Source organism: Plectropomus leopardus, chromosome 1 (genome assembly GCF_026936395.1).
Source record: "Plectropomus leopardus strain MGB_pleo_1.0 chromosome 1, ASM2693639v1, whole genome shotgun sequence".
NCBI lineage: Eukaryota > Metazoa > Chordata > Actinopteri > Perciformes > Serranidae > Plectropomus > Plectropomus leopardus.
The window spans coordinates 2,117,603-2,133,050 of NC_142176.1; the positions used below are offsets into that span (position 1 = coordinate 2,117,603).

The 15,448-nt window shown below is 40.8% G+C and overlaps 1 protein-coding gene across 2 annotated transcripts in view; it reads right to left on the reverse strand.

Moving 5' to 3' along the window:
* Nucleotides 1–678: 678 nt before the first annotated feature.
* Nucleotides 679–15,448, reverse strand: part of LOC121963516 (aggrecan core protein-like) — a 28,641-nt gene continuing 13,871 nt past the window's right edge. Inside the window, exons 10-20 of one of the 2 annotated variants that reach the window (XM_088079122.1) lie at nucleotides 14,024–14,151; nucleotides 12,682–12,975; nucleotides 12,498–12,596; nucleotides 10,457–11,836; nucleotides 9,657–9,734; nucleotides 7,696–7,809; nucleotides 5,578–5,736; nucleotides 5,422–5,504; nucleotides 4,260–4,404; nucleotides 3,341–3,523; nucleotides 679–2,687 (exon numbers count right to left, since the gene is read on the reverse strand). In XM_088079122.1, the coding sequence (XP_087935248.1) occupies nucleotides 2,608–2,687; nucleotides 3,341–3,523; nucleotides 4,260–4,404; nucleotides 5,422–5,504; nucleotides 5,578–5,736; nucleotides 7,696–7,809; nucleotides 9,657–9,734; nucleotides 10,457–11,836; nucleotides 12,498–12,596; nucleotides 12,682–12,975; nucleotides 14,024–14,151 (2,743 nt within the window). In that variant the 3' untranslated portion in view covers nucleotides 679–2,607. The remainder of the gene's footprint in view (nucleotides 2,688–3,340; nucleotides 3,524–4,259; nucleotides 4,405–5,421; nucleotides 5,505–5,577; nucleotides 5,737–7,695; nucleotides 7,810–9,656; nucleotides 9,735–10,456; nucleotides 11,837–12,497; nucleotides 12,597–12,681; nucleotides 12,976–14,023; nucleotides 14,152–15,448) is intronic. The other variant, XM_088079166.1, reaches the window with a different exon arrangement.

The following is a 15,448-nucleotide window of genomic DNA, read 5'->3' on the forward strand; positions in this document are numbered from 1 at the left end:
AACTGTAGAAAGACAATTACTAATACTATTACTTTTACTAACACTACTACTTATACTAATACTATTACTAATATTACAAGGTACAAGTTACGAGTAGATTTATTGTTATATTTCCAATACGGTGGCTGGCAGCGCAGATCTCCTACACAGCAGCTGGCAGCACAGATCTCTGACAGCGCGGATCTCTGACAGCGCGGATCTCTGACACGGTGGCTGGCAGCGCTTATCTCCAACATGGCGGCTGGCAGCGCGGATGTCCGACAAGCCGGCTGGCAGTGTGGATCTCTGCCACAACAGCTGGCAGCGTGGATCTCTGACATGTCAGCTGGCAGCGCTTATCTCCAACATGGCGGCTGGCAGCATGGATCTCTGACAAGCTGTCTGGCAGTACAGATCTCTGCTACGACGGCTGGCAGCGCTGATCTCCGACAAGACGGCTGGCAGCGCTGATCTCCGACACGGTGGCTGGCAGCGCATATCTCCGACAGCGTGGATCTCCGACACAGCTGCTGGCAGCGCGGATCTCCGATATAGCGCAGTTCTCCGATCTACAAACCTAACCCTAACCTGCCTATTGATGTGTATGAACAACACTTTTTTTTTTTTTTATCAACACACACACACACACACACACACACACACACACACACACAGAGGACAACACAACAAAAAAGTGTGTTGGATTTAAATGACAGACTGCACCTTTAATGTGACTCGTCGACAATCAGACAAACAGAGCACATTTACACGTTTTCTTTAAATTAGTGAGCAAACTGGAGTGACAGCAGACATCTGGACAGAGAGTTACATGAATCATCAGTCTTTGGTTTTTGTCTTGCAGCAGGTGAAAGTGTGGATGAAGGAGGCACAGCCCCCCTCCCCAAAAACAGCAACTACGATACAAAACAAATGCTCAACGGCAGGCGTGTTGTTTCCTCTGAGGTTACAGACGTGGGCGTGAGACGCCGTGCACTGCACAGCCTCGTGGACGCTGATAAGAACTAAAACGAAAGACTCAAATCAGCCGACAAACTGAGGGTCACAGGCAGTTTCATGATCCTCTCAAGATTAAATATGACAAATGGAAGGAGTTAACTCTCAAAACAGGACTGAACGTCTCCTATAACCACCTGCAGAGACTTTGCGACTGTGTGCGAGCAATAAATAAAAGGTTGAGTGTTCACAGGTGACCAAAAATCTCTGCTTTCAACATCTTTACTAAATCTACAGAAAAAAAGTTGCCATTTTTCATTTCTGCAAACCAGGGACATTTGTGGACATTTTTCCCTAGGTGGTATTATTATTATTATTATTATTATTATTATTATTATTATTATTATTATTATGTAATGATGGTATTTTATTCAAAATTAAAATAGTTAATAGTTGTTCTTGTTTCTTTATCTCTGGGACAAGTTTCGTAAAAATATCACCTAGTTAACTCTTTGAAACCTGTATGCACATCAGTTTTCTCGTGCTGCATTCAGACACTTTTCACAAGTATTTAAACTTTTGAAACCTAAGCAAAAAGGATTGATTCTGATCAAAAACACGAGAAAAGGCAATGAGCAAAATTGCAAAACCGGTAAAAGGTGACAAGAAAATTAACTGAAAATAAATATTTAAAACAATGAAGAGAGAGAATTATTAAAAAATTATCCATCCAGAAAATATATTTACGATTTTTATAATTATATATACAAAATATTTCACAGAATATATTATATATTTCTTTGCATTTTTACAACTTTTTTTCCAAGTAATTTCTTTGTTTTTTTTTTTTTGCAAGTGTACTAATTTGTTGCATATTTTTTGGTCTTTTTTTGTATAAATTTGCTCATTGCCTTTCCGCCTGTTTTTGAAAGAAATCAAGTCCATTTGCTCAGGTTTGAAGGGGTTAATTTTCATTTCTTGTTTCCACTTATCTAGGGAATTTATTTTGACCAAATGACATATCCAAAAAAAAAACTTTAGTCACAATAACTTCCCAAAATCCTTTAGTTATTTTCCTTTTAAGGACGTTTTTCCAGTGTTTCCTGTAGTGTACAACAGCTGAGAGCTTTGGCAAGATAATGGCATTTAAAAACATATTATAAATAATTGCAAGCACAGCAGTTTTTGTGCTCGTACAGTTTTGTCTCTCGCTGTGGAAGTTATTTTTCATGTTGTTTTATATGCAGAAACAGCAGAAAACAGCTCAGGAGGAAAAATGAAACTTCACTGAGAGCAGAAAGCAGCAGGTTTCTGATGTCTGATGGGAACTTTTGGAAACAGCAGTAATTTCTTTTAACTTTGCTCAAGGTGTAACTTCCTGCTGTGTGTTTTTTGTTTGTTTTCTGACAGAAAAAAGACGGCAGACGGGTGCTCAAACGTAACTTTCTGATGTCTCACTCCATAAACCTGCAGATCCTGACGCGGCGACGTCAGCAGGCCGCAGAGACGCACGCAGACGCCGACTTCACCAAAACAATAATACATTACAATACACACCATCAAAACAAACTCAGAGCAATAAAATTATTATGTATAATTAAAATATATTATGAGGGAGAGGGGATCGAACCAGGACGAATCCTTCCAGCACTTTAACCCTTCGAATCATCCTCGCTAAAATAAAGGAGGCATCTCTTTGCTGCTGGCTGACAGACTCCTGCGGCTCCTTCGCTCTATTCTTCTTCTGGCTTTCACTGCGGCGAGGAAACACAAAAACAGTGAGTTGCATTTTTAAAAAAAAAACAAAAAAAACACTTCACCTCAGCTGTCAGTGACGTTTTTCTACAAAGATCATCTCCCAAGATTCATGAGTCACTATCTTGATCTTTTTGTCATGTTTTTTGTTGACCCCATTGTAAATAGCGTGCATCAAAGTATTTTAATTACTTCATTACTTGTGATTTGCTGTATAACCCTCGGTGAGGTATTTCTATAAGCCCATCGGGGTTTCTAACCTCTCGGGGCACCCTGATTTTTTTTTTTTCTGTGTTGTTTTTGAGCTGTTTTCTGTTACAGTTTTTCATGGTGTGAATAAATACATGAATAAATAAAAATAACAAAATAAATAAGTAATGAAAAAATAAATGATAAAAAATAAATACAAATAATGAATGAATTATAAATAAATCAAAATAAATAAATAAATACATTAAATAAATAAATTAAATTAAATTAAATTAAATTAAATTAAATTAAATAAATAAATGAATGAATGAATAAATCAACAAATTAAATAAATACATTAAATAAATGAATGAATAAATACATAAATAAATGAAATAAATAATAATAATACAAACAAGAATGATAAATAAATAAATAAGAGGATGGATGGATGCAGACTCACCGTCAGTGCACTCCACCTGAGGTTTCTCCCACTGTCCGTCTGCTTTACAGCGAACCACGGGCAGGTGGCGCTGTGTGAAGCCCGGGCCGCACTGGTACCGGATGATGGCGTTGACGGGATATTCGTCCCTCTTGTTTCCAAAAATGAAGGCATTGTCCACCTCCGGCGGGGCGCCACAGGACACTGAGGACAAAACCAGAGACTGTGGGACGTCATATCAGAAGACGTGTCCACTGACGTGCGTCTGTTGTGTCAAGTGTTTTTAAGTTTTTTGGCTAAAAAGAAGAAAAGAAAGGCAGTTTCTTCTGCAACAGACTGTGTTAACTCTTTGAAACCTGGATCAGTTTTCTTTCACAATCTGATCCTTTTGAACCTGAACAAACTGGTTTGATTTCTTTTGAAAACATGTCCAAGAAATTTTGAAAAACAAGAAGGGTGACAAGAAAATTTTAAAAATTAAAATTAGAAATCAAAATTTAAAAAAAAAAAACTGAAGAATTCAAATTAGTCTGAAAGAAGAGGGGAGACCTAATCAGAAATAATCCCAAAAATTCTTGAAACCTGTCTTTATAAATCCAAGAATTTCATATTTAAATTTAGAAAAATATAATAAAATAGATCAAATACAAACATTTTTTCAGCACTTTTTTCTAGGTCATTTTGTGTGGGTTTTTTTTTTCTTATTTTCAGGTGATTTGTTCATTTTTTGCTAATTTCAGGGCCATTTCTTGTTAAGTTGCTTATTGATCAGGTTTCAAAGGGTTAAATGGGCAGATGATATCGCCTCATATCGATAAGGTTTCCTGAACTGAATCAAATCAAAATCACACTGGGTGAATTTGTAATATCTGCACGTCTTGTTTTCAAAGGAATCCATTAAATATTTTATCATGATGAAACCAAAAACGAGCCGGCGCACCTGGGCCTTTCTTGCAGGTGAACGGCAGGTGGTAGTTGCAGGGCACGTCGTTCCACTGGCCGTTCTCGTGCCAAATCATCACCACACAGTCTTCACCCGAGTTGAAGTAATTATCCGGCTGGTTCGGCCTCCAGTTCACGAATTGCTGAAGAAGAGGAGGACGTAAAAAACACACTTACTACGAGGTAAACACAGACAACGAGAAACAGGTGAGACGGACGACAACTTCTCATCGAATCTGGTGAAATGAGGCAGCGAAGCACAGCACATTTCAACCCGGCTCAACTTTTGCCACAACTTTCCATAGCCGGTAAATTCTGTCTTTTAGTTTTATAAACTGTGTCGTTGCATCATTAAATTATTCAAACTGCTGATGTAACAGCAGCACCTGAAGCTTCCTCTGCTGTTTCCCATCCAAACACCTGCTAATGAAGTCTGTTTCTTTTTGCGTTTGCACCTGTTGGACCTGATGGACATACATACGGACCACAGACTGTATATAAAGAAGGACGACATTGACAGCTCAGTGTGTGTCGCCCCCTGGTGTCTGTCTGCAGTATAGCTCATAAAGCCCGCCCCCTCCATGTTGGTGAATGGGACATAAGTCAAACTAAAAACTCAAAGTACCCGCCAAAAAAAAAAAGGCATTTGCTAACAAGTGGCTAAATGTGACCGCAGTGTTTGTCGTTATACGTCATCACACCGACACCGAAACTCATTAAACCAACTCACCGCCTTTACGGCTTTACAGCAACAGATACGCTCAAACTTGTAGATTTATATGTTTATAATATTTTCGATTGCGTTTGAACGTGTTTTTACAGTGTTTGTAGTGTTTTCTACGTGGTGACGTTTAAGTGGTGTAGTTGGTTTATAGCCTAACAGCTGTTTGCTTCTGACGATTTCATTACGCTTCAAAACACACAAAAGTGGCGTTCATCTGTGAAGATTATCACGCTGAACGAAACCTGTAAGTGTCATAAACCCGTGTTCGTCACAGAGATTATTTTTAAGGTTTCTGAGGAGAACCAGTGCGATGATAACTTCCGGGTTGGCCTACAAAAATACGTTATCCCTTCACCGCTCTATAGTGGGAGGAAATTGGGGTCGTGTCATCAGCCTTTATATTCAGTCCTCAGAAAATTTCGTTTTGTTGACTCACCAATGGCGTGCCGTCCGTCCAGCGGAAGTCATTCTCTACCGTCTTGTCGTTGAGCCCGATCCACTGGTAGTCCTGAGCGTTAGCTGAGGGAGAAGAAAGTGTTGAATCTTTGTTTTTCACCCGTCCATGAACACACAGGCTGCAGTATGCACTCACAGTTGACGAAGTCCTGCTCCTCGGGGGTGATGATGCTGACCAGGTGGGCGTTCAGGTCTCTGCAGCGCTGCTCGGCGTCCAGCCACATCTCTCTGTCAGAGAAGTGCAGGTAGCAGTTCCCCTGAAACTTAGTCCAACCGTCTTCACACTGCTGCTCATCTGCAGCCGCGACACCAAAGAGTCAACACAATGCACGACCTTCTCAGTGCACCAAAATACATCTGTTTTTAGTATACAGTAGCACATTTCTAAAGTTTTAGGCCTCTGAGACTCGGATAAGTCAGACGACTACAGATGGGTTGGAAAACTTAAAGCAGACCGTCTGATGATGAGAAGCTGTATTCTGATCTTTCCTGCTGCCGTCTGTCTGAGCAGCTGATAAAGTGCTTGATTGTGTTCGCAGCCAGCGTAGTGTTTCAGTTTTACATATTCACAACTGCTCCTCTGAGTCAGCACTTTTTCACACCGCGATGCTCTCAGTCAGTCTGGCATCCAAACTGACGCTGGACGTGTTTCCATCCCGACGGACAGAACAAGCGTCCCAGTTCAGAGTGGAAAACTATACAGAGTGCGTCACTTCAGTTTAGGCAGTCCTGCCCAACGGCGAACATTTTTCCCCGTTTACTGTAACATTCAAAGGCTTCATTCATTCTCTTTTTCCTCCTCAACGACTTCATTTAAAGCATCAATTCACCCAAATGACATAAATATTTTCCCACTTTTCTGTCTGAACACACCTTAAAGGGAAACTCAACATTTTTTAACTTTAGTTTAGTGTCGGAGTGACTCAGGGGAGCAACATTTTTTTAAATTAGTCCTGTTTTGAGAGCGAGCGCTGCAGCCAGTGACAGAGAGTCGGCTGCGATGTAACGACTCTGGACAGGTGAACCTCATAATTTCATTAAATGTGCCTTTTTTCTCTTAAGCACTTAAAGATAAAGAGATTGAAGGTGCACACCTGCTCCAAGTGGTTACACTGCAGCCTGGTTTGCCTCCAGATGGTCTCAATACTGGACTGATTTCTAAAAATTGTTGTTTCCATTAACCAGTTATGGTGTGTTCACATCGAATGTGTTCTGAGCAGCGAGATTACATACAGAGTCAATGCAAAGACACGAATAAACGCAAATTCACACCAAGCGAAGCAACTGACACGTACAGGTTCCACACGAGTTTAACTTTTTCCACTTGAGCAAGAAAACAAAGTCACACTGTTGTGATAAACTGTCAGCGATGAGATCAAGTCGAGATTCTCCTCACGTTACCGAGATTCAGAAACACGGACAAACAACAGGTTTAACTTAAGCAATATTGTTGAAATGTTGATTTAACACAATTGTGAGATGACTCTGTTTCCACTGAGTGATGTCATGTGACTTCTCCTGTGTCGATAACATCCCAGTAACCATGGCGATGGATGTTCAAAACATTATCAGCTTCATTTCTATTGCAGCCACCAAACTAGCCGTCATGATTTCCAATCCGAGGCCACGTAGGCGTGTTATGGAGCCATGATGGAAAGGCGAGCCCCTTATACGTGGGAGCTGCCACGTATGAGGGATTTCTGGGAGATGTAGTCCACGATTTCACAGAGGAATTGTGGATTCAAAACTTTCTCAGAGTTATGTGATGCAATAACAGCTCCTGTAGCTCCTGCTGCATCATGAGGGAGCCAGTTCCTACTGACGAGCATCATGTGACCTTTAAAAGACCGAAAAGGTTTTCAGTTGCAGTTTTGCCAAATATGGCTTTTTCGAATTGCATGAAATACTGCCTCATGCGAGCGTTTCTCTGATAAATGGAAGTTTTTTCTACATTGACGTGTATTTTTATATTTGCAATTTCAATTTGTACATTTTGAGGGTTAATGGAAACCCGCCAACTTTGTCAGTTTGGAGAGCAGTCACTCCTACGTCGCCACGGTCCTATGAACTAACCCTTTAGTCACACTCTCCCCTTTTGACCGCACAGAAAACGGCCCCGGGGCAAACCAGCGTTATCACAGGACGAGCCACAGCTGCTCATGATGCTCTCAGCTGTTAATGTTTAGCATCTCTTTCTCTCTCGAGTTGTTGTTTTGCTGTTGTTAGTATTTATTAGCTGAAGCTGATCTCGTACCGATCTCACAGCGTTCCCCTCCGTAGCTGGGCAGGCATAAGCATTTGTAAGAGTCTGCGCTCTCCACACAGGTGGCTCCATTGGCACAGGGGTTGGGATGGCACACATCTACCTCTGCAAAAAAGGGGGCGGGTGACACTACTGTTTGAGCGTGGGGGGGGCAGCAAGGTGAGGGGAGGTGAAGCTGTGATAGAAAGAGCATCACTGCTCAGGATGACTGAAGTTAGTGAAGAATGCTGCAGCCTCAGATGCAAACCAGACTTTCCTGCACAGTGAAGCCCAATCTGTGTGACTTTGTTTTTGATCATATTTACTGAACCCTTAGGGACTGTATTTGACATTTCATTTTGGCTGTGTTCATGCATATGTCGTAGTTTAGTCCAGATTGTGCTCCATTGATCCCACAGCCACCAAAACATAAAAACATGACTTGGTGTCATTCTGGGCGTCTGACTTGGAATTTTTAATTTTGACTATTTTCCACCTGAGGACATCCTTATGACCATATTTGGCATATGGAGGAAATACATGCTATTTCCACTAGGTGACCTGTCACAATCAATGTAGCTGCTGATCACTGACATATCCCAGACTGTCAGCAGCTACAATCTACTTTGGATGTAGTATATTGATAAATTTTGTTTTTTTTGTGTTCTCTTCATCTAAAATCATGGTGACATCATGACAAAAACCTGGCATTTGAAGAGTTAACATTCTGAAAATTAATGAATATTTGATATTTATGATTGGGACTGAAGCTGGTTCAAAAATTAACTGAGTGAAAGTAGAAAATAATAATAATGTATAATATTTTTTGAAAAGTGCATTTTGTGTGCAGAGGGGTATAAGTGAGAGTATTTGAAACTGCACAAAAAATAACAATGTATAAATAAATATAAATGTTGCTACTAATCATTGACATATCCCTGGCTGTGATAATCAAAAACAAAAAGATAATACTTAGATAATAGAGATTTTTTGTGTGTGTTTTTATCATCTAAAAACATAATGGCATCATGACAAGAACCTGGCATCTAAGGGGTTAAAAGTTTGAAAATCAATGAATATTTGATATTTATGATTAGGACTGATATTGTTTAAATATATATATATACATAACTCAAAAAAAGTTAAAAAAATAATACTAATGTATAATATTTTTAAAGCCTGATTTTTAAAGCTGTGATAAAAAAACAAAAAATAATATTCGACTTAGCATGTAGTACATTGAAAATACTTACATGCACAGAGCAATAAGACTGTGAGCATGTTAAAACAGGCCCTTAGGGTTAAACATATACCACATCTGCATCTATATAAGCATTGAGAATGACTAATGATATGTGCAGTAAGTTTCTGTTTGAATCTGCAGTCGGTTGCAGCAGAATATGAGGATTCAGGTTGCAGCAGGATGAGAGCAGCCATATGATGCCACAGAGCACATATGTTCCCTCGGGTTGAGCGTGCATACAGCAGAGCGGAGGCGGCGTGACTGGCACAGCAAACCAAAAACAACATACAGGCTGGAGACAACCGTGATAACACGTGTGACGCGGAGGCCGTGCAGCCTCAGAGCGCAGCTGATACACATTTGACAAGCACCCAAATATTCAATCTGCTGCACAAACACAGAGACCCGCAGCCAGACAAACAGACGACATGAACACGAGGAAATCAAAGGACACAAAACATGATGCAAAACACATCAGGACGGAACAGCAGGGAGAGAAAAGAGATTTTTGGTAAGTCTGATTCATAAACAGTAAATATTATCACTATCAGCTGAATGTGGATCTGAAAATACAACCGACAAGCTGATTAATAAACAGAATGCAGACCGACAATATAACACATGCAAAGTGCTCAAAACAAACACAAAAGGAGAAATGTGAATTGAATTCATTAGATTTTAGAGTAAGAAAAGGAGAAAAAACAGCATTTGAAACAGTTTGGGGACTTACCGTGGCAGAAAGCAACTCCCTCCTCTACTGTGCATGGAGCAGCACCACACGGGTTCGGTTCACACGGGTTTACAGCACCTGGAAAAACAGGTGAAATTATTTAACTCATTCAACTTTATCAAAACATTTGTTTACAAACCTGCATTATCCTGCATGAGTTGTGTGAAAGTTTGTTCAAGATGTTTTTGAACCAGATCAGTAAATCAATGTGTTTAACATTTTTCTTGGAGGCTTACAGGAAAAAGTTTTCCTCATTAATTAAAGGTAACACAGCATGAGTATCTGATATACAAATATATATATACAATACTGCTACTGTTACCCTTGTTACATGTAAATACTTTGAGTACTGTACTGTACTGTAAATTGTTTTAAAATGTATTAAACATTACTATTCTACCAATAAATTTGTTTTAAAAAGTGATTTGTTTCTACTTGCATAAATCAAACGACACATTATTGTATTATACTGTCACAATACTTTGTGAACCAATTTTTTAACAATATAAAGACCTACATTTGTAGCTTTGAAAAATGCTGGCCAAATCTGTGGGACGTTTACCAAGCCAGGATGAGGTGGTGCGAAGTGTCAAGCCAGCTGTATTTCGGATAAATGCACGTTCATAACTTTCATGAACAGACCACATGTGTCGATCAGCACGTTCCCTTTAGCTCATTCATTCATTCATTCATTCATTCATTCATTCATTCATTCATTCATTCATTCAATGCAGGACTACAAAGTATGAAAAATCATTTTACAACCAATGGCAGACATAAATAAGAATATGTTGACCTACCCTCCACTGAGTCTGTCTCCTGAAGGACGCCTGGCGCCGGCACAAAGGCTGGTGCAGCTGCTGTGGGGGGAGCAGCCAGTCCTGCAGGGGCGAGCACAGGGTGAGGAGTACCGTAGACGTCAGCGGGGGTCTCTGAGGGTTCAGCCTCGCCGTGGGGCTCCTCTGCCTCTGTGGTGCTCTCTGTCGGTACCCACTCACTGGATGGAGATGGCGGCACCACCTGCATCAGATCTCCAGAGGAGGATCCAGAAGAAAAGCCACTGGCCGCGGACCAGCTGGAGTCTCCGCTGCCGGAGGAGAAACCACTGCTGCTTCCCTCTCCGCTGTACTCCACTGACCCCCGTCCAAGCTCCATAGACAACGATTTATCTCCGGATAATTCGGTCAAAAAATCTCCACTCAGGAACGTAACGCTGCCTTCTTCTCCGCTTGCTGAGGACTCAGATCCAGACATTCCCGATCCAGACCCAGAGATGAAAGTTTCACTTCCAGATCCGGACAAAAGCGCACCACTTCCCTGCCCGGAGCTGTAGAGTAAAAACCCAGAGGCCTCCTGCTCTCCAGAGGAAGACACTGTCAGCTCAGTGAACCCCGAACCCACAAAGGTCACTCCTGACAACCCAAAGCCACTTCCAGAGGCCGAGCCGCTGAGATCGCCGCTGAGAATCCCAGATCCGGAGAAGTCTCCAGAGCCACTGAACGCCAGGTGGCCTCCACCAAGCTCATACTCCTTTTGGGTGGATGACGCATCTATGAGTTCACCGTCTATCAGTACAATCCCAGAGTCTCCACTTCCCGAAAACTCTCCCGATTGTCCACTAGCACTTCCCGAGAAGAATCCCGATGGGAAACCACTGAACCCAGAAATGTCCAAGAACTGTCCGCTTCCTCCAGAGCTGTCTATGGAAGCGCCACTCTCTCCAGAGCTGAAACCAGATCCGGACAGGTCCCCGCTACCTCTGAGCACTCCAGAGCCGGCTCCAGAGGAAGGGAAGAAGAGGATCTCTGCGCTTCCCTCTCCGGCTTCTTGGAGTCCTCCTGAAGCCGAACCCTCTCCAGAGACAAAGCTGTCCGTGCCTGAAAAAACAACCGAAATACCGGATCCTTCTCCACTGGGAGCTGATCCAGAAGCATCTGCACTGCTGAGACCTGATGATCCACTGGGCAGCTCAGCACTCGTGCTGCCAGCAAGGTCTCCAGAACCGGACAAGTCTCCAGAGAAAGGTCCTTGTCCAGAGGTGACCTGATCTCCAGAACCAGACAAGTCTCCAGAGTGACCCCCAGAGGCACCATCCACCACAGACCCTGAGCCAAAGTCTGCAGACCCTGAGCCAAATCCAGAGGTCTCCACGGGGACTGGATCGACGATGAAAGGAACAACTACAGGGACATATATATTAAAAAAAAGAGTGAAGGACATCGGAAGTTGTGAAGTTTTTCACATATAAAAATCACAAGTAACAAGGTTTGTTTGGATTGTTGTTTTGAAATGAGAAAACCAAAATCAGGAGGCGAGCTGTTTCCCTACTTCCTTACATCACTTCCCATCTTTCAAAAACATGGGAGAAAGGCAACCAGCAAAATGACACGACATGTTTCAAAAACTGCAAGGAATTTAGTAGATTAGAACAAAAAATAAAAAATAAAAAAAGCTACGAAAAAATGTCCACAAAAAAACGAAGAAAGCTAAGGGAATACAATAAATATATATATATTTAAAAAGTATCATGATCACATATTTAACATTATGATACAGACCTATCTAGTTTTTTTCAGGATTTTGGTTTGTTTTTTGTTTTACTTTTGTTGTGTTTTTCACATTATTATTTCTTTTGTTTGTTTATTTTTCAAATTTTCTGGTACTTTTCTTGTACGTTTGTAATAATTTATTTCAAAGGGTTAACTGTAGCTGTAAATAAAATTTCACGTTTGCTTAAATTCTTCACAACCTATTAATGGATCGTTGATAATAATCATCCCCGGTGAGCAGTGAATGCACCAGTAATGAAGTGATTTGTTCATGATTTCAAACACGTCTCACCAGGCCTCAGCAGATCGGTGATGGATGTGAGGTTCAGGAGCGCCTCCTCGATATCTGTGATGTTCAGTCCAGTTTCATTAGCGATAAGCAGAATATCCGCTGCAAAACCAGAACAAAACAAGAAAAAATGACAAATCCATGATGGTGAAAACGTCTGAGTCTGTCGGACGAGTCGAGCGTTTACCTCTGTAACAATATGCATCAAATCTGTCTGTGGGTTTGGGGAAGCCGGTCTGGTTGGCGTGAGCGTACACGGTGTGAACTCCTGATTTCCCAGCTCCACACTCGGTGCGGGGGTTGTTGACGGGATAGCGGACGCTGCGATCCGCCAGCCAGCCGGCACGGCACTTGTCGAAACCCATTTTCCAGGCCGCGTAGAGTTCCCCAGCGGAGGCCAGTATGGCGCTCTGCTGGTGACAGCTGGAGGCCGCCTCGTCGTAGGTGAAACCCTCAGCAGAGCCCACGTGGAAAACCTCACCTGACGAGCAGACGAGACGTTAAGATGGTAAAAACAAGAATGAACATAACTACATTAACTATCAGGACAGCAGAAAGCATGAAAACAGTGTCAACAACGGACTGTAAAAAGCTGTATTTTTGGTTACTTTGTTCCTTGTAACATTTTATCTGCATCTATTAGCTGCAGCAAGCAAGCAAACTTTGAACTATAAAGCAGCCAGGCCAGTTTACTAACACTGATAACGACGTTATTTTAAGACACGACGCCCACCTGATGTCATACATGTATAAACATGGTGGGAAAAGTCAATGTTTGGTCAACGGCAAGAAACTTTTGAAAATAATGAATTTATTAAATATCAATATTTGATGACATAAAGTTTAATATGGTATTTATGTTAACTGCATCCGTGTAGAGTGAGCGAGATTAAATATAAACATTTATTTAAAATAAAGGAAATATTATATAAAAATATCCATAAAAAAGAAAATGTTATATAAAAATATAATATATTTTTAAAAATAAATAATGTATAAAATGTAATTGTAAAAAAAATATTATATAAAAATACAATATATTTTAAAAAATAAATAATGTATAAATATGTAATTGTAAAAAAAAAAAAATAAAAATATAAATAAACTGGAAATAGCTTTCAACCTCTTGTTTAAACACTCTCAGCGTTAAAATGCAACCCATCGTTTTTGTAGCTTCCATGTTGTTCCCACTTTCAGACCTCAAAGCTTATGAACACAACAAGGTCGAAAAAACAACTTCCCAATTCGGAAACTACGACCTTCACACGTCACATGGCTGCAGCATTGTCCTGCACGTTTCAGATCTCTCCCAAAGCTGAATAAAATGATCAGCTTGTCATCAGGCGGCTTCAGGGGTTCGTAACGAGCGGCTCGTTTGAATCAGCTGTTGGAGCACGGAGAGATGTAAAACATGCAGGACTATTGTAGAGGTTTGGGAGACGCTAACGTAACAGATCCACGGGTTAGAGAAACAGTCTCTGTGATTTTATGTCAGCAGAATCGCTGATTTTCAGGCTAAACTCTCTTACCTTTGAGCCCGTCAGCGTAACAGTACACGTCATATCTCTCTTCAGCTGGCCTCAAACCGTAGGACCGAACTCCAGGTCGATCCCCCAAATCTCCGGCACACTTCTCTCGAGGGAAAACAATCGGGTACCTAGAAAACAGCAAACGTGGTGGTTTATTGTTTGGGACAGTAAAAAATGGGCCTCATGCAAGAAACAATGTTCAAACAAATGTCCTCAGTTTTGCTTGTATCCATAATTTGTTCTTATTTTGTTAGTATCCACTAATTTTTGGGATTCAGCAATGTTTTCTTAGTTTTACTTTTCTCTGTGAGAGAACATTTTACGAGTGGTTGAGACATTCGTACCAAGATAGGAGAAGAATATGTCGCTCTCACAGGCCGAAAACTGTAGCTCAGCACACGGAAAAATAAGTTTTATACCTTAAAAAATGCATGAATATCATTTAACAACATTTATGTTACTGTGTGTCCCTCTGCTGACCAGAGCTGGAATATAACTAAGTACAATTATTTAAGTACCGCACTTAAGTACAAATCTGAGGTGCTTCTACATTTAAAATTACCACTACACTTCAGAGGGAAATACTTCTGACTTCAGTACTATCAGATAAACTACTGTGCAAATTAAGATTTTTGCACAGTGTTATACACATATATATTGTTAAATCTTTTAAAGTTTCTTTGTCTTTCTCTGGCTGACATTCTCTGCTACTTCAATTTCACAAAGGAGCTGGTGTCTGCAGCTGTCATCTCATGACGCACGAGGGCCAAACGTGGATAATGAAATAACTTTTTTTTTCCTTTTTTACATTTTATACACAGAACCATTAAAGACACCGAGGTCATGTTGTCTGTATTTGTTTTCTAGGAATTTAAGGACTTGAGTTTACATTTGACAACTACAAACATTTCACACGTCGGGCTTAAGTTTATGGCCAAATGCTTGTTATAAAATAAACTCAGATTGTGTCTCCAAGTAATATTTTACACAGACAGTGACGTCGCAGTATGGTCTTAAAATGCAGGCCGTGGAAAGTCTCAACTTCAGGATCTCTACATATCGCCTACCCTGTTTCGCATCTTTCAAATATACCGCATAATATTTTGTCTACAATCTATTTTTATCTAACTGATGTTATATTTCCTCTCGTGCTCTTTATTTCCTTTTCATGTTGAGAGTAGTCGAGGTTTTTACATTTATGCATAAAAAACACAAACTGATGCATAAGAATTTATCAGCATGTGGGAAATGAAGTGTCGGACACTCTTAATCTCCCAGAGATGGGCCCCCAGACCCCCCTCTGGATTTGTGGGGCTGCCAGGTGTCCTTTATTTTATTTTTAACTTTATTCTGGGCCCGTGGGCATCACCTGACCGACCCTCTATGTAGAGGCCTGAGCCTGAAGCACTTCCTGCGGGCTTGGGT